The sequence below is a fragment of the Moschus berezovskii genome, chromosome 13, assembly GCF_049115385.1.
Source record: "Moschus berezovskii isolate FMDL1 chromosome 13, NW_MosBer_1.0, whole genome shotgun sequence".
Classification (NCBI taxonomy): domain Eukaryota; kingdom Metazoa; phylum Chordata; class Mammalia; order Artiodactyla; family Moschidae; genus Moschus; species Moschus berezovskii.
In genome coordinates, this window is record NC_142472.1 from 65,392,146 (window position 1) to 65,413,764 (window position 21,619).

General features: G+C 42.5%; 1 protein-coding gene across 1 annotated transcript in view; it reads right to left on the bottom strand.

Moving 5' to 3' along the window:
• Positions 1–17,366, bottom strand: part of VPS36 (vacuolar protein sorting 36 homolog) — a 33,961-nt gene extending 16,595 nt beyond the window's left edge. The window contains exons 1-4 of the mRNA XM_055426182.2: positions 17,195–17,366; positions 5,769–5,837; positions 4,351–4,421; positions 530–644 (exon numbers count right to left, since the gene is read on the bottom strand). Coding sequence (XP_055282157.2) covers positions 530–644; positions 4,351–4,421; positions 5,769–5,837; positions 17,195–17,290 — 351 coding nt within the window. The 5' untranslated portion in view covers positions 17,291–17,366. The remainder of the gene's footprint in view (positions 1–529; positions 645–4,350; positions 4,422–5,768; positions 5,838–17,194) is intronic.
• Between the last annotated feature and the right edge of the window lie 4,253 nt (positions 17,367–21,619).

Below are 21,619 nucleotides of genomic sequence, written 5' to 3' on the forward strand. Positions count from 1 at the left end.
GAACATAAATACTTTATGATCCTGGAGGGGAGATAAACACAGGCTTATCAATGTCTGAAGAATATTTACATACCAACTTATTAGCCAGAACATACAAATCATGATACTGTGGAATAAGAACTTACAACAGCTAGATTTGTATGGAGTTAATAAAGGCAGACCGCCAGGTATAAGGCTGGTGAGCTTTCAGGCACAGAGGAGGTTACACATCTCACTGCATCATCCTCTGTCCATTCATCCAAACAAATCACAGCACCGATCACTTCACTAGTCACCTCGTGCCATGACTTGGCTCATTTCCAGCCTCCGATCTTTCCTGTTCCCACATCCTCCTGCTTCCTGCTCCCACTGAAACCTAAACTTCATATTCTTCACTGATCAGGTTTAAGAGATGATAAAAATTTTACTGGAAAGTTATGGTGAAAACTGGTATGTTGAGCAATACTGCCTTCCATCCTATAAACAAACAACAACCAGAATTCATACAAATGCACTTTTCTAGTTTAGTTTTATTCATAAGGAGACTTACCTCAATCTGGCCATGTTCCTTGAAAGAGAGCTTGATGTAGGAGTTCTTACTGCTCTGGAACGGGCCAGGTTCTTTGTTAGAAGCAGCTGGGTGAAGATGAACCACTATTTTGGCACTAAAGGAAGAGCAGATGGAATGTATTTAATTGCCTTTTAAGAATCACTACTTCGGCAGCTTCCTTGGTGGTCCAGTGGCTCAGAATCCACCACGCAACTAAGGGGATACGGGTTTGATCCCTGGTCCGAGAAGACCCCACATGCCACAGAGCAACTAAGCCCAGTGCACCACTTCTGAGCCTGTGCTCTAGAGCCTGGGAGCCGGAACTGCTAAAGCCCACGTTCCCAGAGCCTGTGCTCTGCAACAGGAGAAGCCACCGCAACAAGAAGCCCCCACTCACCCCAGCTAGAGAAAGCCCACACGCAGCAATGGAGACCCAGTGCAGCCAAAAAAAACAAACAAACCCACTAATTCTATTTTTGTAACTTTTAATGTATTTCAGATCACTTAAAAATTCACGTAGAAACAAAGAATATCCTGAAAGGAATCCTTTTAAAGTCTGTATCAATTCAGTATTAATGAACCTCTCAAAAATCTCTCTACTTAAAACATACATGCTGTGCACCAAAAAATTCAAGTTACCAGCTCTATAGATTAAATAAAAATGTGGTTTTAGGAAATCAGTTCAAAATAAACTTGCAGAATATGGGGTGGTTTATGATATTGGTTGACAATCAGCTTTTCCACCCACAGAGTCATCTCCAAAGGTGACTAGGGGGCTGATCATCTCTGCCAAGGCATACGACCGTACTCATTTGAAAACAAAATGTGAAAACTTATCTGTGTAAAACTGGCCAGCTGACATTTTATTAAAACTCCATCCAAAACTAACATTCCACAGTGTCATTTTTGGAAAATGCCACTCAATCAATTGCATGATTTAGAGAGATATCCTGCAGCAAAAACAATTCTCAAAACACTGCTGCCCCAGGATCACAAACTGCCGTGATCTTTATGACAACTGCTATCTTCTATGCCATTAAAAACACCACTGTATTTGTTCAGTTCTATGTCTCTTTTTCCCCCAACCAGCTCAGTAAACAACCTCCTATCAACATGAGCAAAACTGAAAAACTCAAAGTATCTTGCATACCTAGCTTAGACCTTTTTCTTTATGACCACATTATATTGGGTTGGCCACAATGTTCGTTCGAGTTTTCCTATAACATCTTCTAGAAAAACCTGAACGAACTTTTGGGCCAACACAAGGGATATAACAATTATGCAGTATTACTTTGTTTAGACCCATAGAGCTGCCTAAATATCATCCTAAAATTGAACAACCACGTGTGAGGCCTCCTTGATGTCACAAATGCTTTGGTTAGTGAACTGGGGCTAGGCGTGGACGGATTCTCCATGGGTTCCTTCTTGCGGAATATCTTTTAGTGAAGTGAGCAAATAAAACCGTATAAGCAGAATCCCAAGACTGTTTGAAATGAACTGTCAGGGAAACAAACAAACTATGATCAGTTGACTGAGCACACACACCATACAACCTTTTTAAAACTAAAAAACCTGGAGCCCTAACTATCAGGACTTTGCAAAGGAAACTCAATGAAAAGCTAAAAGATGATACAAAATGAAGTGTAAACAAAGTCAGCATAAAAAGAGTCATGATGGAAATTCCCTGCCAGTCCAGTGGTTAGGACTCTGTGCTGTCGCTGCTGAGGGACTGGGTTCTTTGATTGAAGGATCTGACTACATGAAAGCTAAAGATAAGCCCAGGTAGGGGAAAAACTCCTTACCAGGAATATTTGCAAGTTGTCCTCAATTACATGCACCCAAGTATGTATAAGCCAAAATGTCTTATATACTTGAATAAACAGAAACATTTTACCCGGGGCGAATTCATGTCAATGTATGGCAAAACCAACCAATATAATATTGTAAAATAATTTGCCTCCAATAAAAAATAAATTAATTACCAAAAAAAATAAAATAAAATAAAATGTCTTATACTTTGAAAAAAAAAAGAAACATTTTAACCTGTGACTTTAAACCAGGGTGACTACATCTCCTGGTTTGCCTGGGGACAGTCCTGTTTTTCATACTTGTCTGGTCTAATGATAAGTAGGATCCCCTATTATTCTAATAAATGTCCTAGTTTGGACAATAACTCTTGTGACGCTCTATTCAATACTGATGCCTGAAAAAGTTGAAGCTGAGAAACTTATGGTCAACTAGTATTAGGAGTAAAGTCAGGCATTTTTCTCAGAGGGGTCTTTTCTGATCTTAAGTACTGAATGAGAAACGTTACTGTTGTTCAGTCATTAAGTCATGTCAGACTCTTTGTGCCTCCATGGACTACAGCACGCCAGGCTCCCCTGTCCTCCACCAACTGCCAGAGTTTGCTCAAACTCATGTCCATTGAGTCGGTGATGCCATCCAACCATCTCATCTCGTCCCCTTCTCCTCCTGCCTTCAATCTTTTCCAGCATCAGGGTCTTTTCCAAGGAGTCAGCTCTTCGCATCAGGTGACCATGACAGATACACAGAAAATGTCGGGGGAGTGCCCTGGTGGTCCAGTGGTTGGGACTCTGCATTTTCACTGCCAGGGGCCTGGGTTCAATCCCTGGTAGAGGAACTAAGATCCTGCAAGCCATGTGTCAGGGCAAAAAAAAGATTCAACTGTCTGAAAATATATTCAGTGACAGCTGACCCACACTTATTTACTATGACCCGAGGATACTACAACCACCTTAGTACTTATTTCATGCTTTAAGAATGACTTCCATTTATCAATGAGTTTAAAGTAGGATAACATCTTTTTGTAAACATAGATATTTTCCCCCAATTTTGAGATATAACTGACATACAACACTAGAAGTTTAAGGTGTGGAGCATAATGATTTGACTGACACACATCATGAAACAATTACCAGAGTAAATTCAGTGAACATCCAATACAAAATTAAAGAAATAGAAAAAACAATTGTTTTTCCCTTGTGAGGAGAACTCAGGATTTACTCTCAACGACTCTCGTATACAGTGTACAGCAGTGGTAATTACATTTATCATGCCGTATATCACATCCCTATTGCTTATTTATCTTATCACTGGAAGTCTGTGCCTTTTGACTACTTTCATCCCATTTTCCCTTCCCTCCCTGTCCCACCTCTGGCAACCAGAAATCTGACCTCTTTTTCCATGAATTTAGTTGTTTTTGAAGTATAACTGACCTCCAACACTATGTTAGTTTCTGTTACACAACAGACAAGTTTGATGTTTCTATACATTTCAAAACCATCCCATGATAAGTCTAGTTATTATATGAAAGTTGCTCAGTTGTGTCCAACTCTTTGCCACCCCATAGACTGTAGCCCACCAGGCTCTGTCCACGGAATTCTCCAGGCAAGAATACTAGAGAACTCCATGCCCTTTTCCAGGGATCTTCCTGATCCAGGGATCGAACCCAGGTTTCCCACATTGCAAGCAAACTCTTTATGGTTTGAGATACTCAGGAGTCTGCCTATTATATGACACCGTACAAAGATATGACCTAATTTTTTACTATATTCCCCACTTTCCCTTTCATACTCATGACTCAATTATTTTGTAACTGGAAGTTTATGCCTCTTAACCTTCCTCACCTATTTCTCTATTCCCCCAGGACAATACTTTCTCAAGGTAAACACAATCAACAGATTCGCTCACACATAGGCTGTCATGGCCATGACTGACTGGGCAATGACACAACCAAGTTAATGAGGATGGCTTGACTGGAAAAGCTTTTGTGCATAAAGACTGTCATATACAGACCTTACCTTTTTCCAATTCCCGCTGCCTGTTCTTCAATGAACACAATTTGGGAAAGAGGAATGGCCATGCAGCACTCCTGGGAGGGAATCAAGAGAAAACAGGATCCATAAGACTCCTCAGAAATCCTTGTTTTATAAACTTATGGGGTGTGTGGCAAGTTGAGAAACTTATGATCAACTAGAAATAAGAACCAGAGAAGGCAATGGCACCCCACTCAAGTACTCTTGCCTGGAAAATCCCATGGACAGAGGAGCCTGGTAGGCTGTAGACCATGGGGACGCTAAGAGTCGGACACGACTGAGCGACTTCACTTTCACTTTTCACTTTCACGCATTGGAGAAGGAAATGGCAACCCACTCCAGTGTTCTTGCCTGGAGAATCCCAGGGACAGGGGAAGCCTGGTGGGCTGCCGTCTATGGGGTTGCACAGAGTTGGACATGACTGAAGCAACTTAGCAGCAGCAGCAGCAGAAATAGGAATAAAGTTCTATAATGACTTTTCATTTCATTATGAATGATTGGCATTGAATAGGTCCAATGATATCCATATTCACTTCCTTCCATGATAATAAAAAAAATTATACTAAGAATAATTTATAAATATATGACTTGAGGACAGCTATCCCTCCAAAAAAAGATGTCTTTCTTGAATGCTTATTTCTTTAAAAAGAATTAGGCAAATTACCAGTTCTGAGGTATGCATTATCAAGAAGGGCCGTATTACCATCAAGGGGGAAAAAACTGGTTCTTGAAGGGTAAAAAGAGACAGAATTTGCAGTGGTTAGTGACCTTTCCAAGAGCCTCAGTACAATGCATAGTTTCCCTGTAGAACTAAAATTTCATGGGGTTGGGGGCCATACTGTGTGGCTTCTTTTACAAGACAGAAACTTAACACACAGGTACACACACACTTTCAAGTTAAAGCTCTTTGAAATACAGATGTCAGGTCTATACGTATAACTGAGTCCTCTCTTCCTAGAAATGCAAAAGCGGGGCGGGAGGGGGGTCTCTCCTCTTGCTGAGTGACCCAGAGGCAGTTCCCCTCAACATCTAGGTGGAAGCATGCCCTTAGCAGTAGGCATCCTCCTCCTGTTTCCCAACAACAATCAGGGAGACTGGGTTGTTTAAGGACTGCTGACTGATGGGGACACGCGAATGTAGGGGAGGATCTGATTTGGGCTTAAAATCCAGGAGCCACCACGGCTCTCTGTACAGCAATTACCGTCTGTTTCAGGGTTGAATGAGAGGCCAGACCTTAACTCCTCTATCTGCACCCCATGGAGAGAGACCATGGGACACATTCTTCTGACATCTGAAAGCAAAACTTTATCGCATCTACTTATAGCTTTGTCAGAAAGAAAAAAATGAAAGAAAAGAAATTAGTGACTTAAAACCTGGAACTGATGCAAATAATTCAAACTTACATGATTCTTCTGATCTCTCCAAATTAGACGGTGCGTACTAAGAAGGAGGGTCCCGGGATCAAATTTTATCTAGAAAAACAAGATCAGCACAAAATATTAATAACATATCACACAACACGGTCCAGATTTTCTTCACCATGAATTGCACAATAGTAAGTCAATCACATAAACATTTTAGAATTAGGTCTGTCAGAAGTCAAAGAGAAGCAATGCTAAGCACTTCATAAGCCTTGATAAAATTAGGGAAAAAATTGCAAACCACCTAGCTATGTAAAGGCAGGGGAGTGGCTAAAGCAGGAGTGATACATTCATACTATGAAATCCAGGCAAGATGAAAAAGAATGATGAGGTGGAGCTATATAAACTATCATGAAACTCTAAGACATAGGATGAGAGGGGAAGAAAGCAACCAAAGGATACTGCATACAATGTAATTAGACAAATAGATAGATACAGATATCAATAAACTCCATATTCCTCAAACTACATGTGAGATATATCTATAAACAGACAGATAGATGGATGTGTGTATGTACTATGAACACAGATAAATAGTAGAAAAAGGTCTAAACAGGATCGATACTCAATGATCTGTTAATGTTATCTCAGAAAAGTATGAAGCAATGGAAGAAAGAGAAGCAAAGGGCCCTTTTCCAAAACCATATTTCTCACTATTGATTGAATTTTTACCATGAGACTGAAGGTGTATAACACTCATATAAATTTTTTAAATGGTTTTTAAATAACAATAAAATCCAGAAAAAAACACAAACATATGCAAAATAAGTATGGATGGAGATTCAATAAATGGTACTAAGACACTTGGGTTGCTCAGCAGGCACAAAAAAAAAAGTAGGATTTATACCTAACACAATGTACCAAAATAAATTCTGGACAGAGTTAAAAAATTGAAAATTTATTAAAAAAAGTATAAAATTATTTGAATTAAAAATTATAAAAGCACTAGAAAAATCATAAGAGAATTTAAATAATCACTTTGGAGGGGAGAAAATCTTTCTAAGAAAAACAGTAAACCCATAAGCATTAGAGGAAAAGATTGAACAATTTACCCACACACACACACACAGACACACACACAAATTCTTCACGGCAAAAATCATCAAGAGCAAAGATGGAAGACTGGAAGAAATAGTTGTAACTCACATCAGAGACAAACATGTGTGTCTCCTTAATATATAAAATACTCTTACAAATCAGTAAGAAAATATTCTATAATCCATTATACAAATGGGCAAAGACTATTAACAGAAAGTTCACAGAAAAGGAACTACAAATGACTCTTAAATACATTAACTGATGGTTAACCTCACTGATGATAAGAAAAAGGCAAACTGACAACACCAGCTACCCTTTTCATCCATGACATTGGCACCGGTTCAAAAGTTCGGTAACACTGAGCTGCTGACACGTTGGGAAAATAAGTATTTGCACAATTATTTGCTGGAGGCCAGTGTATTATCACCTATCAAAAATATAAATACACCAACCCTTTGATCCAATCAATGTCCTTCTAGAAATGTATCCCACTGATGAATTTACACATGTGTATATAAGGTTACTTATGGCTGTTTTTTAAAAGCAAAAGATAGGAAACAATTCAAATATCCATTAACAGGGAAATGCACATCCACACAAGGAATGACAACTTACTCATTAAAAAGAATGAGGAGACTCTTTATGTATTTATTGTATTTGATAAAATCTAAGATGCCATTAATTATAAGATACATCTGGTTTCCAGAGTTGTTAAAACGTATGTTGGGGGGAAGGGGGTTGAGGGGAATGTACGTTTAGAATTAATGAAATACAGCAAATTCTCTACATAGATTAAGTGGAAAAAGCAAAGTTTCAGAACTTTGTATGCATAGTATAAGTTGATACTTTAAAAGGGAAAAGATTGTATTTTACATGAACACCTGTGTATGACACGAGTGCATAACTCTAAAATGAAGCACTGGTGACTTCTGAGGGGCACCTGGGCGACAAAGTCGCCTCCTAGGATGGGAGGGAGACTTTTAACTTCTTTTTTTTTTTTTTTTATATATATATATATTTTTTTTTATTTTACAATATTATATTGGTTGGTTTTGCCATACATTGATATGAATTTGCCCCGGGTTTACATAAGTTCCCCCTCCTGAACCCCCCTCCCACCTCCCTCCTCCCTTTATCCTCCCTCTGGGTCATCCCCGCATGCCAGCCCCGAGCATCCTATAACATGCATTGACCCTGAACTAGTGATTCGTTTCACATATGACAACATACGTGTTTCAATGCCATTCTCCCAAATCATCCCACCCTCACCCTCTCCCACAGAGTCCCAAAGACTCTTCTATACATCTGTGTCTCTTTTGCTGTCTCGTATACAGGGTTATCATTTGCATCTTTCTAAATTCCATATATATGTGTTAGTATACTGTATTGGTGTTTTTCTTTCTGGCTTACTTCACTCTGTATAATAGGCTCTAGTTTCATCCACCTCATTAGAACTGATTCAAATGTATTCTTTTTAATGGCTGAATAATACTCCATTGTGTATATGTACCAAAGCTTTCTTATCCATTCGTCTGCAGATGGACATCTAGGTTGCTTCCATGTCCTGGCTATTATAAACAGTGCTGCAATGAACATTGGAGTACACGTGTCTCTTTCAATTCTGGTTTCCTCGGTGTGTATGCCCAGGAGTGCGATTGCTGGATCATATGGCAGTTCTATTTCCAATTTTTTGAGGAATCTCCATACTGTTCTCCATAGTGGCTGTACTAGTTTGCATTCCCACCAACAGTATAAGAGGGTTCCTTTCTCTCCACATCCTCTCCAGCATTTATTGCATGTAGACTTTTGGATAGCAGCCATTCTGACTGGTGTGAAATGGTATCTCATTGTGGTTTTGATTTGCATTTCTCTGATTATGAGGGATGTTGAGCATTTTTTCATGTGTTTGTTAGCCATCTTTATGTCTTCTTTGGAGAAATGTCTGTTTAGTTCTTTGGCCCATTTTTTGATTGGGTCACTTAGTTTTCTGGAATTGAGCTGCAGGAGCTGCTTGTATAATTTGGAGATTAATCCTTTATCAGTTGCTTCATTTGCTATTATTTTCTCCCATTCTGAAGGCTGTCTTTTCACCTTACTTATAGTTTCCTTTGCTGTGCAGAAGCTTTTGATTTTAATTAGGTCCCATTTGTTTATTTTTGCTTTTATTTCCAATATTCTGGGAGGTGGGTCATGGAGGATCCTGCTGTGATTTATGTCGGAGAGTGTTTTGCCTACGTTCTCCTCTAGGAGTTTTATAGTTTCTGGTCTTACATTTAGCTCTCTAATCCATTTTGAGTTTATTTTGGTGTATGGTGTTAGGAAGTGTTCTAGTTTCATTCTTTTACAAGTGGCTGACCAGTTTTCCCAGCACCACTTGTTAAAGAGACTGTCTTTTCTCCATTTTATATTCTTGCCTCCTTTGTCAAAGATGAGGTGTCCATAGATGCGTGGATTTATCTCTGGGCTTTCTATTTTGTTCCATTGATCTATATTTCTGTCTTTATGCCAGTACCATACTGTCTTGATGACTGTGGCTTTGTAGTAGAGCCTGAAGTCCGGCAGGTTAATTCCCCCAGTTCCATTTTTCTTCCTCAAGATTGCTTTGGCTATTCGAGGTTTTTTGTATTTCCATACAAATTGTGAGATTATTTGTTCTAGTTCTGTGAAAAATATCTTTGGTAGCTTGATAGGGATTGCATTGAATGTATAATTTACTTTGGGTAGTATACTCATTTTTACAATATTTATTCTTCCAATCCATGAACATGGTATATTTCTCCATCTATTAGTGTCCTCTTTGATTGCTTTCAGTAGTGTTTTATAGTTTTCTATGTACAAGTCTTTTGTTTCCTTAGGTAGATATATTCCTAAGTATTTAATTCTTTTCGTTGCAACAGTGAATGGAATAGTTTCCTTAATTTCTCTATTTTCTCATTATTAGTGTATAGGAATGCAAGGGATTTCTGTGTGTTGATTTTATATCCTGCAACGTTACTGTAATCATTGATTAGCTCTAGTAGTTTTCTGGTAGAGTCTCTAGGGTTTTCTGTGTAGAGGATCATGTCATCAGCGAACAGTGAAAGTTTTACTTCTTCTTTTCCAATTTGTATTCCTTTTATGTCTTTTTCTGCTCTGATTGCTGTAGCCAAAACTTTCAGAACTATGTTGAATAGTAGTGGTGAGAGTGGGCACCCTTGTCTTGTTCCTGACTTTAGGGGAAATGCTTTCAGTTTTTCACCATCGAGGATAATGTTTGCTGTGGGTTTTTCATATATAGCTTTTATTATGTTGAGGTATGTCCCTTCTATTCCCACTTTCTGGAGGGTTTTTATCATAAATGGATGTTGAATTTTGTCGAAGGCTTTCTCTGCATCTATTGAGATAATCATATGATTTTTATTTTTCAGTTTGTTAATGTGGTGTATTACGTTGACTGATTTGCGGATATTGAAGAATCCTTGCATTCCTGGGATAAAGGACTTTTAACTTCTTATTTGTTATCATGGAATCGTGTCATTTGTGCAAAATATAAATGTTAAAATGTTTTAAAAAACTATAATACAATCACAAAAAAGCCAGCTAGGTCTTTAGGACCAAACTTTTAATCCTCGTAATTTGTTACTATGCACTGGAAGTATTTTGCAAAGTCAGACACGACTGAGTGACTAATGAACACATACAGGGCGGGTTCTTGATATACACTGTAAATTATATAAATAAGCAAATTTTGGAGTTGGAACCCCAAAAGACTGAAAAGCCAAACCTCTTCCTTTCTGTTGAAAGCAAGAAATACACTGGAAGCTAATTCACTCTAATTGCTAGAGAGCAGAATTGGCCATAAGATAGGACATGCTCAGATCCTTTCGAGGAGCAGTTATTTCAAAAGATACAAGCTTGATCCTATTTATAAAATAGAAACTCAAAGGAAAGGATTTTAGTAAGGGTCCAGATTATTACAAATAATAATTCTTTTGAGTTTAAAATAATGTGGTTAAAAATGTATATCAAGTAAATAACCAATTAGAACAATATTATATATCATTCTTAAGTAAAAATACTCAAAAATGTACTTATATAGGCACTTGACAACCTATTACAAGATACTCTTGATATTAACAAAGAAGGAAGCAACACACACAGCATGGTTACACACACATGCACAGTCACACAGACAGAACTGCCAAAAGTAACTGCTTATGGGTAAAGGAATACCGATTATCTCAAGCTACTTCTTTCAGCTTACCCATCTTTAAACAACTTTGTTATTCATCTAATAAGAAAAGACAAAGGAATTTGTTACGGGAATATATGACTTCATGCAACTCTGAAACGTATATAAATTTTTTTTTATTAAATCAAACATAAGCAGAAACACTCTTTTTGTCAGAAGTCCTTTTCTAATACATGGAATTCTCCAGGCAAGAATACTGGAGTGAGTTGCCGTTGCCTTCTCCAGGGGATCTTTCCAACCCAGGGATCAAACCTGGGTCTTCTGCATTGCAGGCAGATTCTTGACCATCTGAGCCACCAGAGGGTTCTCCTAATACATCACTAATACTTTTTAACATGAGTTTTAAAAAATGATTTTCTAAGAGTAACACTGACTGTATTACTAATATCTTAACATTCAGTTTAGTTCAGTTCAGTCGCTCAGTCGTGTCCGACTCTTCGCGACCCCATGAATCACAGCACACCAGGCCTCCCTGTCCATCACCAACTCCCGGAGTTCACTCAAACTCATGTCCATCGAGTCGGTGATGCCATCCAGCCATCTCATTCTCTGTCGTCCCCTTCTCCTCCGGCCCCCAATCCCTCCCAGCATCAGAGTCTTTTCCAGTGAGTCAACTCGTCACATGAGGTGGCCAAAGTATTGGAGTTTCAGCTTTAGCATCAGTCCTTCCAATGAACACCCAGGATTGATCTCCTTTAGAATGGACTGGTTGGATCTCCTTGCAGTCCAAGGGAAAATTCTGAAAGAGATGGGAATACCAGACCACCTGACCTGCCTCTTGAGAAACCTGTATGCAGGTCAGAAAGCAACAGTTAGAAGAGGACATGGAACAACAGACTGGTTCCAAATAGGAAAAGGAGTACGTCAAGGTTGTATATTGTCACCCTGCTTATTTAACTTATACGCAGAGTACATCATGAGGAACGCTGGGCTGGAAGAAGCACAAGCTGGAATCAAGACTGCCAGGAGAAATATCAATAACCTCAGATATGCAGATGACACCACCCTTATGGCAGAAAGTGAAGAGGAACTAAAGAGCCTCTGGATGAAAGTGAAAGAGGAGAGTGAAAAGGTTGGCTTGAAGCTCAACATTCAGAAAACTAAGATCATGGCATCTGGTCCTATCCTAACAGTAGTGACTTATACGGTTAACAAGCCTGCACGGGAAGAACCCTGCTGCACTGCCTGGCTGAAGACACTCAGAGAGATTACTCCAGCAAGCACTTCAGCACCTCAGAGAAGAAACATCTGAAGTAACACATACTCATTTCTGGCACTTATTTTGGTCTGGCTACAAATGTTTTGGTTAATGTGGTATACACAAAACCAAGTGACTGAGTTCAAGCTGTTTTTAAAAATCTCTCTTTTGCCAATGAGTAAGGCTGCCCTTTCCCAGAAGCAAATATTTTGTCAACTTGAGAGTTACCTGATGCCACATGATATAGCATAGCTAACAGTCCAGATTAAGAAACTGCACCTTATCTGTGTGAAATCCAAGCATAAGGCTGTGCGTTTAAAGCTGACGCCAGAGGACGCTTCGCTACTCTGGGGTGAGCAATGCACACACATAACGTGGGAAGCCTTGCGGCTCTCAGTGAAGGTGTTGTGTAATAATCGTTGGCTTCGGGGATTGCAAGGGATTACGAGCTCAAGCCCACAGACAAGTTTAGGCTGGTCTGTGCTTACCACTCAGAGCTAGAATAACTTCAACTACTTAAAAGTTAGTAGTTAAAGTAACTTAGGCATTCGCTGAATAAGCTCTTACTGCTTTAACATTTCTCTGTCATAAAAGTAACATGCTGTTGAAAAAAATGTTTTTAAGTCTGAAAATTAATTCATAATTAGACTAGCCAGGATGTGTGAATATAAACTTAAAATGAGGCCATGACATTTATAATTTTATAACTTGCTTTTTTCACTTAGCAGCCTATTGTTAGTCATTCCTCAAGCTGGTTAGGGCATGTCATATTTAATTAACCAAACCCCAGAGTGGACATTCAGATTGCTTCCCATTTTGCCCTATATTGCAGAATAATAAATTATATATATATGCTGTGTGCTGTGTAAGTTGCTTCAGTCATGTCTGCCTCTTTGTGACCCAGTGGACTGTAGCCCGTCAGGTTCCTCTGTCCATGGAATTCTCCAGGCAAGAATATTGGAGTGGATTGTGATGTCCTCCTCCAGGGAACTTCCCAACCCAGGGATCGAACTCTCGTCTCTTATGTCTCCTGCACTGGCAGGTGGGTTCTTAACCACTAGTGCCACCTGCGAAGCCTATGTATATCTATATACATATACATAGAGAGAGAGAGCCAGACGTCTGTATCTATCTACACATATAATATTGCTGACATGCACATGTGCATTCATTATAGTTTTTATAGTTTTATGCATCCCTATTTCCCAAGGGCAAATTCCTAAAATTTAGGAAGATCAAACCTGTCAATCCTGAAGGAAACCAGTTCTGAATGTTCATTGGAAGGACTGATGCTGAAGCTGAAACTCCAATACTTTGGCCACCTGATGCGAAGAGCTGACTCATTGGAAAAGACCCTGATGCTGGGAAAGACTGAAGGCAGGAGAAGGGGACGACAGAGGATGAGATGGTTGGATGGCATCACCCACTCCATGGACATGAGTTAGAGCAAATTTTGGGAGTTGGTGATGGACAGAGAAGCCTGGCATGCTGCAGTCCATAGGGTCGCAAAGCGTTGGACACAATTGAGCGACTGAACTGAACTGAAATTCCTAAAAAGTGAAATAGCCAGCTTAAGAAAATACATTTTCTAAATCTTCTAGTATAAGCTGGCAACTTGCCACTTGACACACCACTAACCTTCTTACATTACTTTTTAAATTAGCTGAGGCTAACAGACGCTTCTGTGAATTGAAACAAATGACCTGTCTACAATGCTTACGAAAACAACACATTATCTGGTCATAAGGGGCCCATGAAAACTGTGCCTGTATAAACAAGCAAAAGGCACCTGGGCAGTGGAAAGAGCAACGGTCTGGCTCCACCATTACCAACTGTGTGACCTTGGACAGGTTGCAGTTTTCTCAACCACCCACTGAGGGTCTCGGCGTCCTCATTTTCAGAGGATAGACTATTTCATAAGCACATTGCATGTGGAAGATACACATTACATGACAGAAAGAGGCTGGCACTGGTGACTGCTGTGTTTTTGAAGCGCTCCAGCACTGTGAACAAAGCACAGGCTCTGGGAATCTGATCAGCAGAGATTTAACCCCTGGCTCTGTGGTAACCCAGGTTCAATCCCTGGGTCAGGAAGATCCTCTGGAGAAGGAAATGGCAACCCACTCCAGTATTCTTGCCTGGAGAATCCCATGGATAGAGGAGCCTGGTCACTTCTAGTCCATAGGGTCTCAACGAGTCGGACACAACTGAGCACAAACGCTTCTGGTAATCTACTTCAGTGGATCTTAGGTAAATTATGTTACCTCTGAGAGTTCTCTTCTCATTCAGTAAAATAGTCACCTCATATGCCCATTGATATGATTAAATTATGCAAACTTCTGGCTCATAGTAGGTACTATGTTTATTCAAGGTTTGCTTGCTTTAACTTATTTCACACTCACAAAGAGCCAGAAGATACAAGGCTGGATAGAGAGCACCCACCGGTCTTAGCCCTGCGCCCGCTGGCTGGGGAAATGGGTTGAGTGCAAAGCTGAGAAGGCCGGGAGGTCTGCGCTGTGGTGGTGAGAGGCGGGGGCCAGCAAGAGATTCTGAAAGGGCTCCTGCTCACATATGGAAGCCGATGGGCAGCTTCCTGGAGTCCTCAGACCATGGGCCATCTGGACACCTTCCAGCAGAGCCAGGAAGCCAGGACACAAGACTGCACCTGGGACTCAGTCTGGCTTAAGGTGATACTCGAGAAGGCTCAGCCAGTGACTGAGTAGATCCGGCCAGGGGACCACAGTGCCTTAGAGCTCTGCTTCGATTCCAAGACACGTACGCCCCTCCCGCAGCACCCCCAGCTCGCAGAACAGTCAAGAATTCTTGACTAACAACAAGGACCCACTGTATAGCACAGAGAACTATATATCTCGTAATAACTTCAGTGGAAAAGCCCCTGATGCTGGGAAAGATTGAGAGCAGGAGGAGAAGGGGGCGACAGAGGATGAGATGGGTGGATGGCATCACCGACTCATTGGATATGAATTTGAGTAAACTCTGGGAGATGGTGAAGGACAGGGAGGCCTCGAATGCTGCAGTCCATGGGGTCACAAAGAGTCTGACATGACTGAGCAACTGAACAACAACAAAAAATAACCTGTAATGGAAAAGAATCTGAAGAATATATATATATATATATATATATACACACACACACATATATATAAAACAACTGAATCACTTTGCTGCACACCTGAAACTGACACAGCATTGTAAATTAACTATACTTCAGTAACAAGAATTGGTTATTAAAATAAAAAAAAGAATTGACTTAAATCAAAAGGCTTAACTAAATTTTTCCCATAATTTTTTTCTTAATCCTCTGATACCTATATCTACTTGTCCCGAAAACAAGCAGAAATATAAATAAAGGAAAAACTAAAATTTGCTGATTCAGCAATGGTTTTTTTCATATCCAACTACTAATAGTTTTGATTTTTCATTGTTTTAAAGATATTATAGTTACATTGTGTGTTAGGCAAGATGTCTCTAATTTGTATATTGGAATTATGGTAGAACAACAGTGTGGTGATCTGCAAAAGCAAGACTGCTATCAGGGGGTGACTTTGGAGCTGTGTTTGAAGACCAGTTGTGTGGGGAAGTTCCAATCTCCTGAGGAAGGGGAAGTTGATTAACCTTCCCAGTCACCACAGTTCCAAATGTGGAACCTCGGTTTACAAAAACAAAGACATTTAGCTAATCATGCCAACCAAAAGATGCAAACCCAATTTGAGATCAAGTTCATAAAAGTACTGAAGCAGTAAAAAGAGCTGCTGTTTAGTTCCATACCCGGTGTCCACCTCTGTGACCCTGGGGGCTGTAGCCCACCAGGTTCCTCTGTCCATGGGATCCTCCAGGCAAGAATACTGGAGAGGGCAGCCAGTCCCTTCTCCGGGGGAATCTTCCTGATCCAGAGATCGAACCCGTGTTTCCTGCCTTGGCAGGCGGATTCTTAACCAGGTGAGCCACGGAGGAAGCCAGTAAAGTTTCTAAGTCCAAACAAACAGACAAAAAGATCTCGACCCAATAATGGAAACATGCAAAAATGCCCTCCAGGAGGCAGGGCACAGGGGTCCCCCCAGGCATGTCAGCGGTGCCTCGGGTGGCTGTGTAAGCCCCGCCCTGGAAGGAAGGAGGCCTCAAGCTACTCTCAAGTACAGACAGGAAAAGCTCTGGGTCAGGCAACCAAAGTACAGCAGGAAGTTTCTCTCTAGGGAAAACTGCAAGGAAGGAGAAGGTAGCAAGTGAAAACTTCTGGAAACTAAAAATGCTGATGAGCATTTTTGTTTGTTTGTTTTTTCCTAATTCCAGCTCGTACATTTCATTCAGAACAGGATGATCGTTCGTAGTATGACGGTAGTCTCCAGTGACTGTTAAAGTGTCCGTGAAACAGGTCATATTTCTCCTTACCATCTGCAAACACACCTCTGTATGGTTTACGCTTGGATTACCAGGCACGGCCTGTTCCATCACTCAGCAAAACAATCAAGCCTCGTTTGCAGCGTCTCTCCCGGACCACGAGCAATCAACACACACGCAGCCTCTGGCCGAGGCGTCCCGGGAGAGGCGGGCTTTTCTCTTCGGAAAGCCTTTCGGTTCGCCCCGCTCCCGCTTGGGCCGGGCTCGCCCAGGTCCCGGCGCCCGAAGCCACGCCCGGTTCGGGAGCGCAGGACCCGGCGGCCTCGGGACGAAGGCGGAACCGGCCCGCCCGCCGCGACCGGGGGCGAGGACTCGCGGTTCCCGGCCCGCGCCCGCCGTGCCGCCCGGAGCGGGGTCTCTCCCGGGCTGGAGAGCGGCGCCGCCCGCGCGCGCCCCGGGAGCCGTTCCCGAGTCGGGCCGGAGCCGGGCGCCGGGCGGGCGTGGACGGCGGGGGCGGCGCCGCTCGGCGAGGCCAGCCGGGGAGCGGGGTCGCGGGGCGAGGCCCGGCAGGCCGCCGCCTACCTTCTCCTCGCCGTCGTAGATGCGCACGCCCCGCTGCTGGATCACCAGCGTCTCGCTGATCTCCAGGAGGCCGCTGGTCCACACGAAGCGGTCCATGGCGGCCGCCTGGCCGGCCTCCGCCGCTCGCCCGCGCTGGCGGTCCGGGACGGCGAGCCGCGCCGCCGGGCAGCCTGCGGCGCCCCCTAGCGGCGGGCGGGGCGGAGGCCGGCAGGGAGGGAGCTGTCTGGCCCCGGAGCCCCGCGGAGCGCGCGCGGCCCCTGGGGCGCCCGGGGACGTGGAGACGTGCTTGGTGCGCCCTCTGGCGGTCCATCGGCCGCAGTCCCTATGGGGACGTCCACCCCATCCTTTGTGCTCGTTCAGTGGCTCAGTCGTGTCGGACTCTTTGCGACCCCATGGACTGCAGCACACCAGGCTTCCCTGTCCTTCACCATCTCCCGGAGCTTGCTCAAACTCGTGTCCATCGAGTCGGTGATGCGATCCAACCATCTCGTCCTCTGTCGTCCCCTTCTCCTCCTGCCTTCAATCTCTCCCAGCATCAGGGTCTTTTCCAATGAGTCGACTCTTCGCGGCCGGTGGCCAAAGTATTGGAGCTTCAGCTTCAGTCCTTCCAGTAAATATTCAGGATTGATTTTCTTTAGGATTGACTGGTTTGATCTCCTTGCAGTCCAAGAGACTCTCAAGAGTGTTTGTCCTCAGCCGCAAACCCTAGAGATTACAAGAGACTTTTAAGGGAGCCCAGAACGCAGCTACGGAGAAGGCAGTGTCAAGCCACTCCAGTACTCTTGCCTAGAAAATCCCATGCATGGAGGAGCCTGGTAGGCTGCAGTCCGTGGGGTCGCTGGGGGTCGGACACGACTGAGCGACTTCACTTTCACTTTTCACTTTCACACATTGGAGAAGGAAATGGCAACCCACTCCAGTGTTCTTGCCTAGAGAATCCCAGGGATGGGGGAGCCTGGTGGGCTTCCGTCTATGGGGTCACACAGAGTCGGACACGACTGAAGTGACTTAGCAGCAGCAGCAGCAGAACGCAGCTTGGACTTCCTGATTGTACACTATTCCTGCATATTTGTGCCCTTTTCTTGTCACTTCCCAGCATGCTGCCGTGTTCATTAAAGCCTGTCATTGATAACTTTTTCCCCAGATGAATATTTATGACCTGATTTGTTTTCACACAGCTTCAATCAATATGTAAGTACTATTTTGTAAAAAAAAAAAAAAAAAGTACTATTTTGTGCCCTTTTTTTCCAGTTAAAATCCTTTTAATTTAAACATTTCTAGTATTAACACAGACTTCACAAATTTCCTCTGGATAATATTTCAGGACTATATAGATCTATTATAATTTACCTGTGGATGGGTCTCTGCAAACCAGTCCCTGACTGCCACTCCCACCTGCTGGGCCTTGGCTGCTGTCCCTTTCATTTCTTTCTCTATCTTGCATTATAAATGAAGCACCTGTATTTGTACTTCTGCAACTGATATGTATTTTCCCCTTTAGGATTATTTTCTTAGAGTGTCTTCCCAAAGTAGCATGACTGCTTTTAAGAGTTTGAACCCATGTTTCACAAACGTGCTACATATTGGGAACTTATTGAGGCAGGACGTAGGGCCACCAGCAAATTGTTCTTCATCCAAGCCAGGTTACCCTGGCTACATTGGATGCTATCGTTTTTGTTAGTTTTTTGCCACTTGACCATTATTATTTTAAGTAATTTACTTAAATTAGAGGATAATTACTTTACAACACTGTGTTGGTTTTGGCCATATATCAACATGAATTGGCCACAGGTATAGATGTGTCCCTCGCATCCTGAACCCCCCTCCCACCTCCCTCCCCTCTATTCCTTTTTCTTGGTTTCACTTACCAATGAGACAATTTCTCAAAACCTTTTAATCAAAAGAAGACCTTCATCCTGAAGAGTGGTTAACACTGTGGACAACTCCTGCTCAAGAGCTGGGGAATATTCATTTACACCAAAGCATACAGGTCAGGGGAGGAAGGGGTGTGGAGAAAGAGATGGAGAAGGAGCTGCTTGCTGGTGAGGTAGGGAGACAACCAGGAGGGTGTGGGGTTCTGGAAGCCAAGAGAAGAGGGGCTGCTGTGAGGAGGAAAGCTGGGCTGTGACAATTCTGCTGATGGGGCAGGTGCTGGGGGACTGATCCCCGCTTTTCTCACGTGGACATTTTGGTGGCCTTGGCAGCAGTGGTCCAATGGGGTGGTGGAAGAAAAAATCTTCATGATCTGATTTTAAAAGAGAAAAAGAGGAGGGGACTTATAAACAGGGAGCATAGATGATCATTTTGAGGAATTTTGCTGCCAAGGAAAGCAAAGAAATGGGTTGGTTTCTTTGCTCAAAAAGAGTAGGGTAAGTGAGATTGCGTGAGAGTTGGGTTGGTTTTTGTTGTTATTGTTTTGGCCTGGCCTTGCGTCCTGTGGGATCTTAGGTCCCTAATGGGGGATTGAACCTCTGCCCCTGCAGTGTCACACAGAGTCCTAACCACTGGACTGCCAGGGAATTCCCTGAGTCCAGATCATTTCTTGATGCCCTTCCCAGTGGTAAATTCTATGATCTGAGTTTCTGGAAGATACAGTTTGACTCATTACAACAAAATGCTTTATCTTACTTGGAAATTTCAACATGGGACAGGACTGCCTCTAAAATCATCGATTTCTTTTCCAGGCTGTGTGTGAGCATCGGCTACTGGAGACCCTAAGAGTGACACTGTTGGTCCTTTAATGGACTGGAACCTGGTGGTCCAGAGTCGACCGGTGAGAAAGTAAAGGAGAGAGAAAGAGGCTGATCTTCCTTGGTTTACGCAGGAAGCCGATAAAGGCCCTGCACGGGGCTTGTCTGTTCACGAACGCCTCAGGTGCCCTCTCGATGGGGTGAAGGCACAGAGCGCCTTCTCGAGAGGGTCTTAGAAGCCCGGGCAGGAAAGTGAACACAGAGAGCCTCTATGCTCCAGGAATTAGCCTGAAAAAGAGAGAGAGAGAGAAAACGCCAGACACGGGGACCAAAGCTCTGATGGAGCAAAGGCCTTTTATTCAACATTGTGTAGGTATTTATACTGTGTTCTCAGCAAAGATAAAGATTAAAATTCCAGACTTACAAAACATAGGCGATCCATATTAAAGAGAGAGAATTGTAAATAATCACTTTTACCATATGGTTTATAAAAAGGAAGAGAAAAACTTATCACAGTATAGAAAAACTAATGAAGGAAATGCCTGGATTCCTCAGCGCCCCGAGAGGCTTGCCTCTCAATTCCTGAACATTCAGGAATTAATAAGGAACAGAGAATTCCTGACAGATCCAAAACAGCACACAGGACGCCTCCTGTTAGATGTTTCCTGAGCATTGGCTACTGGAGACCCTAAGAGTGACACAAACTCGGATTGGACATCTGCAAGTCTCATAAAAGATGATTTTCAGAGTCCTATGCAAATGAATGTGAAAACCTGACTGCAGTGGGTGCTGGGAGAACACGAACGTTCAGATTAACCCCAGAAAAGGGTTTTTAAAGCCTAAAGTTATCAATACGTGATAAATAAATAAATAAAGTCAGCAATACGTGAACCGTAAACTTCCAGATGTTCAAGCTGGTTTTAGAAAAGGCAGAGGAACCAGAGATCAAATTGCCAATATCCACTGGATCATGGAAAAAGCTAGAGAGTTCCAGAAAAACATCTGTTTCTGCTTCATTGACAATGCCAAAGCCTTTGACTGTGTGGATCACAACAAACTGTGAAAAATTCTGAAAGAGATGGGAATACCAGACCACCTGACCTGCCTCTTGAGAAACCTGTATGCAGGTCAGGAAGCAACAGTTAGAACTGGACATGGAACAACGGACTGATTCCAAATAGGAAAAGGAGTATGTCAAGGCTGTATATTGTCACCCTGCTTATTTAACTTATATGCAGAATACATCATGAGGAACGCTGGGCTGGAAGAAGCACAGGCTGGAATCAAGATTGCTGGGAGAAATAGCAATAACCTTAGATATGCAGATGACACCACTCTTATGGCAGAAAGTGAAGAGGAACTAAAAAGCCTCTTGATGAAAGTGAAAGAGGAGAGTGAAAAAGTTGGCTTCAAGCTCAACATTCAGAAAACAAAGATCATGGCATCTGGTTCCATCACTTCATGGGAAATAGATGGGGAAACAGTGGAAACAGTGTCAGACTTTATTTTTTTGGGCTCCAAAATCACTGCGGATGCTGATTGCAGCCATGAAATTAAAAGACGCTTATCCTTGGAAGGAAAGTTATGACCAACCTAGATAGCATATTTAAAAGCAGAGACATTACTTTGCCAACCAAGGTCCGTCTAGTCAAGGCTATGGTTTTTCCCGTGGTCATGTATGGATGTGAGAGTTGGACTGTGAAGAAAGCTGATCACCGAAGAATTGATGCTTTTG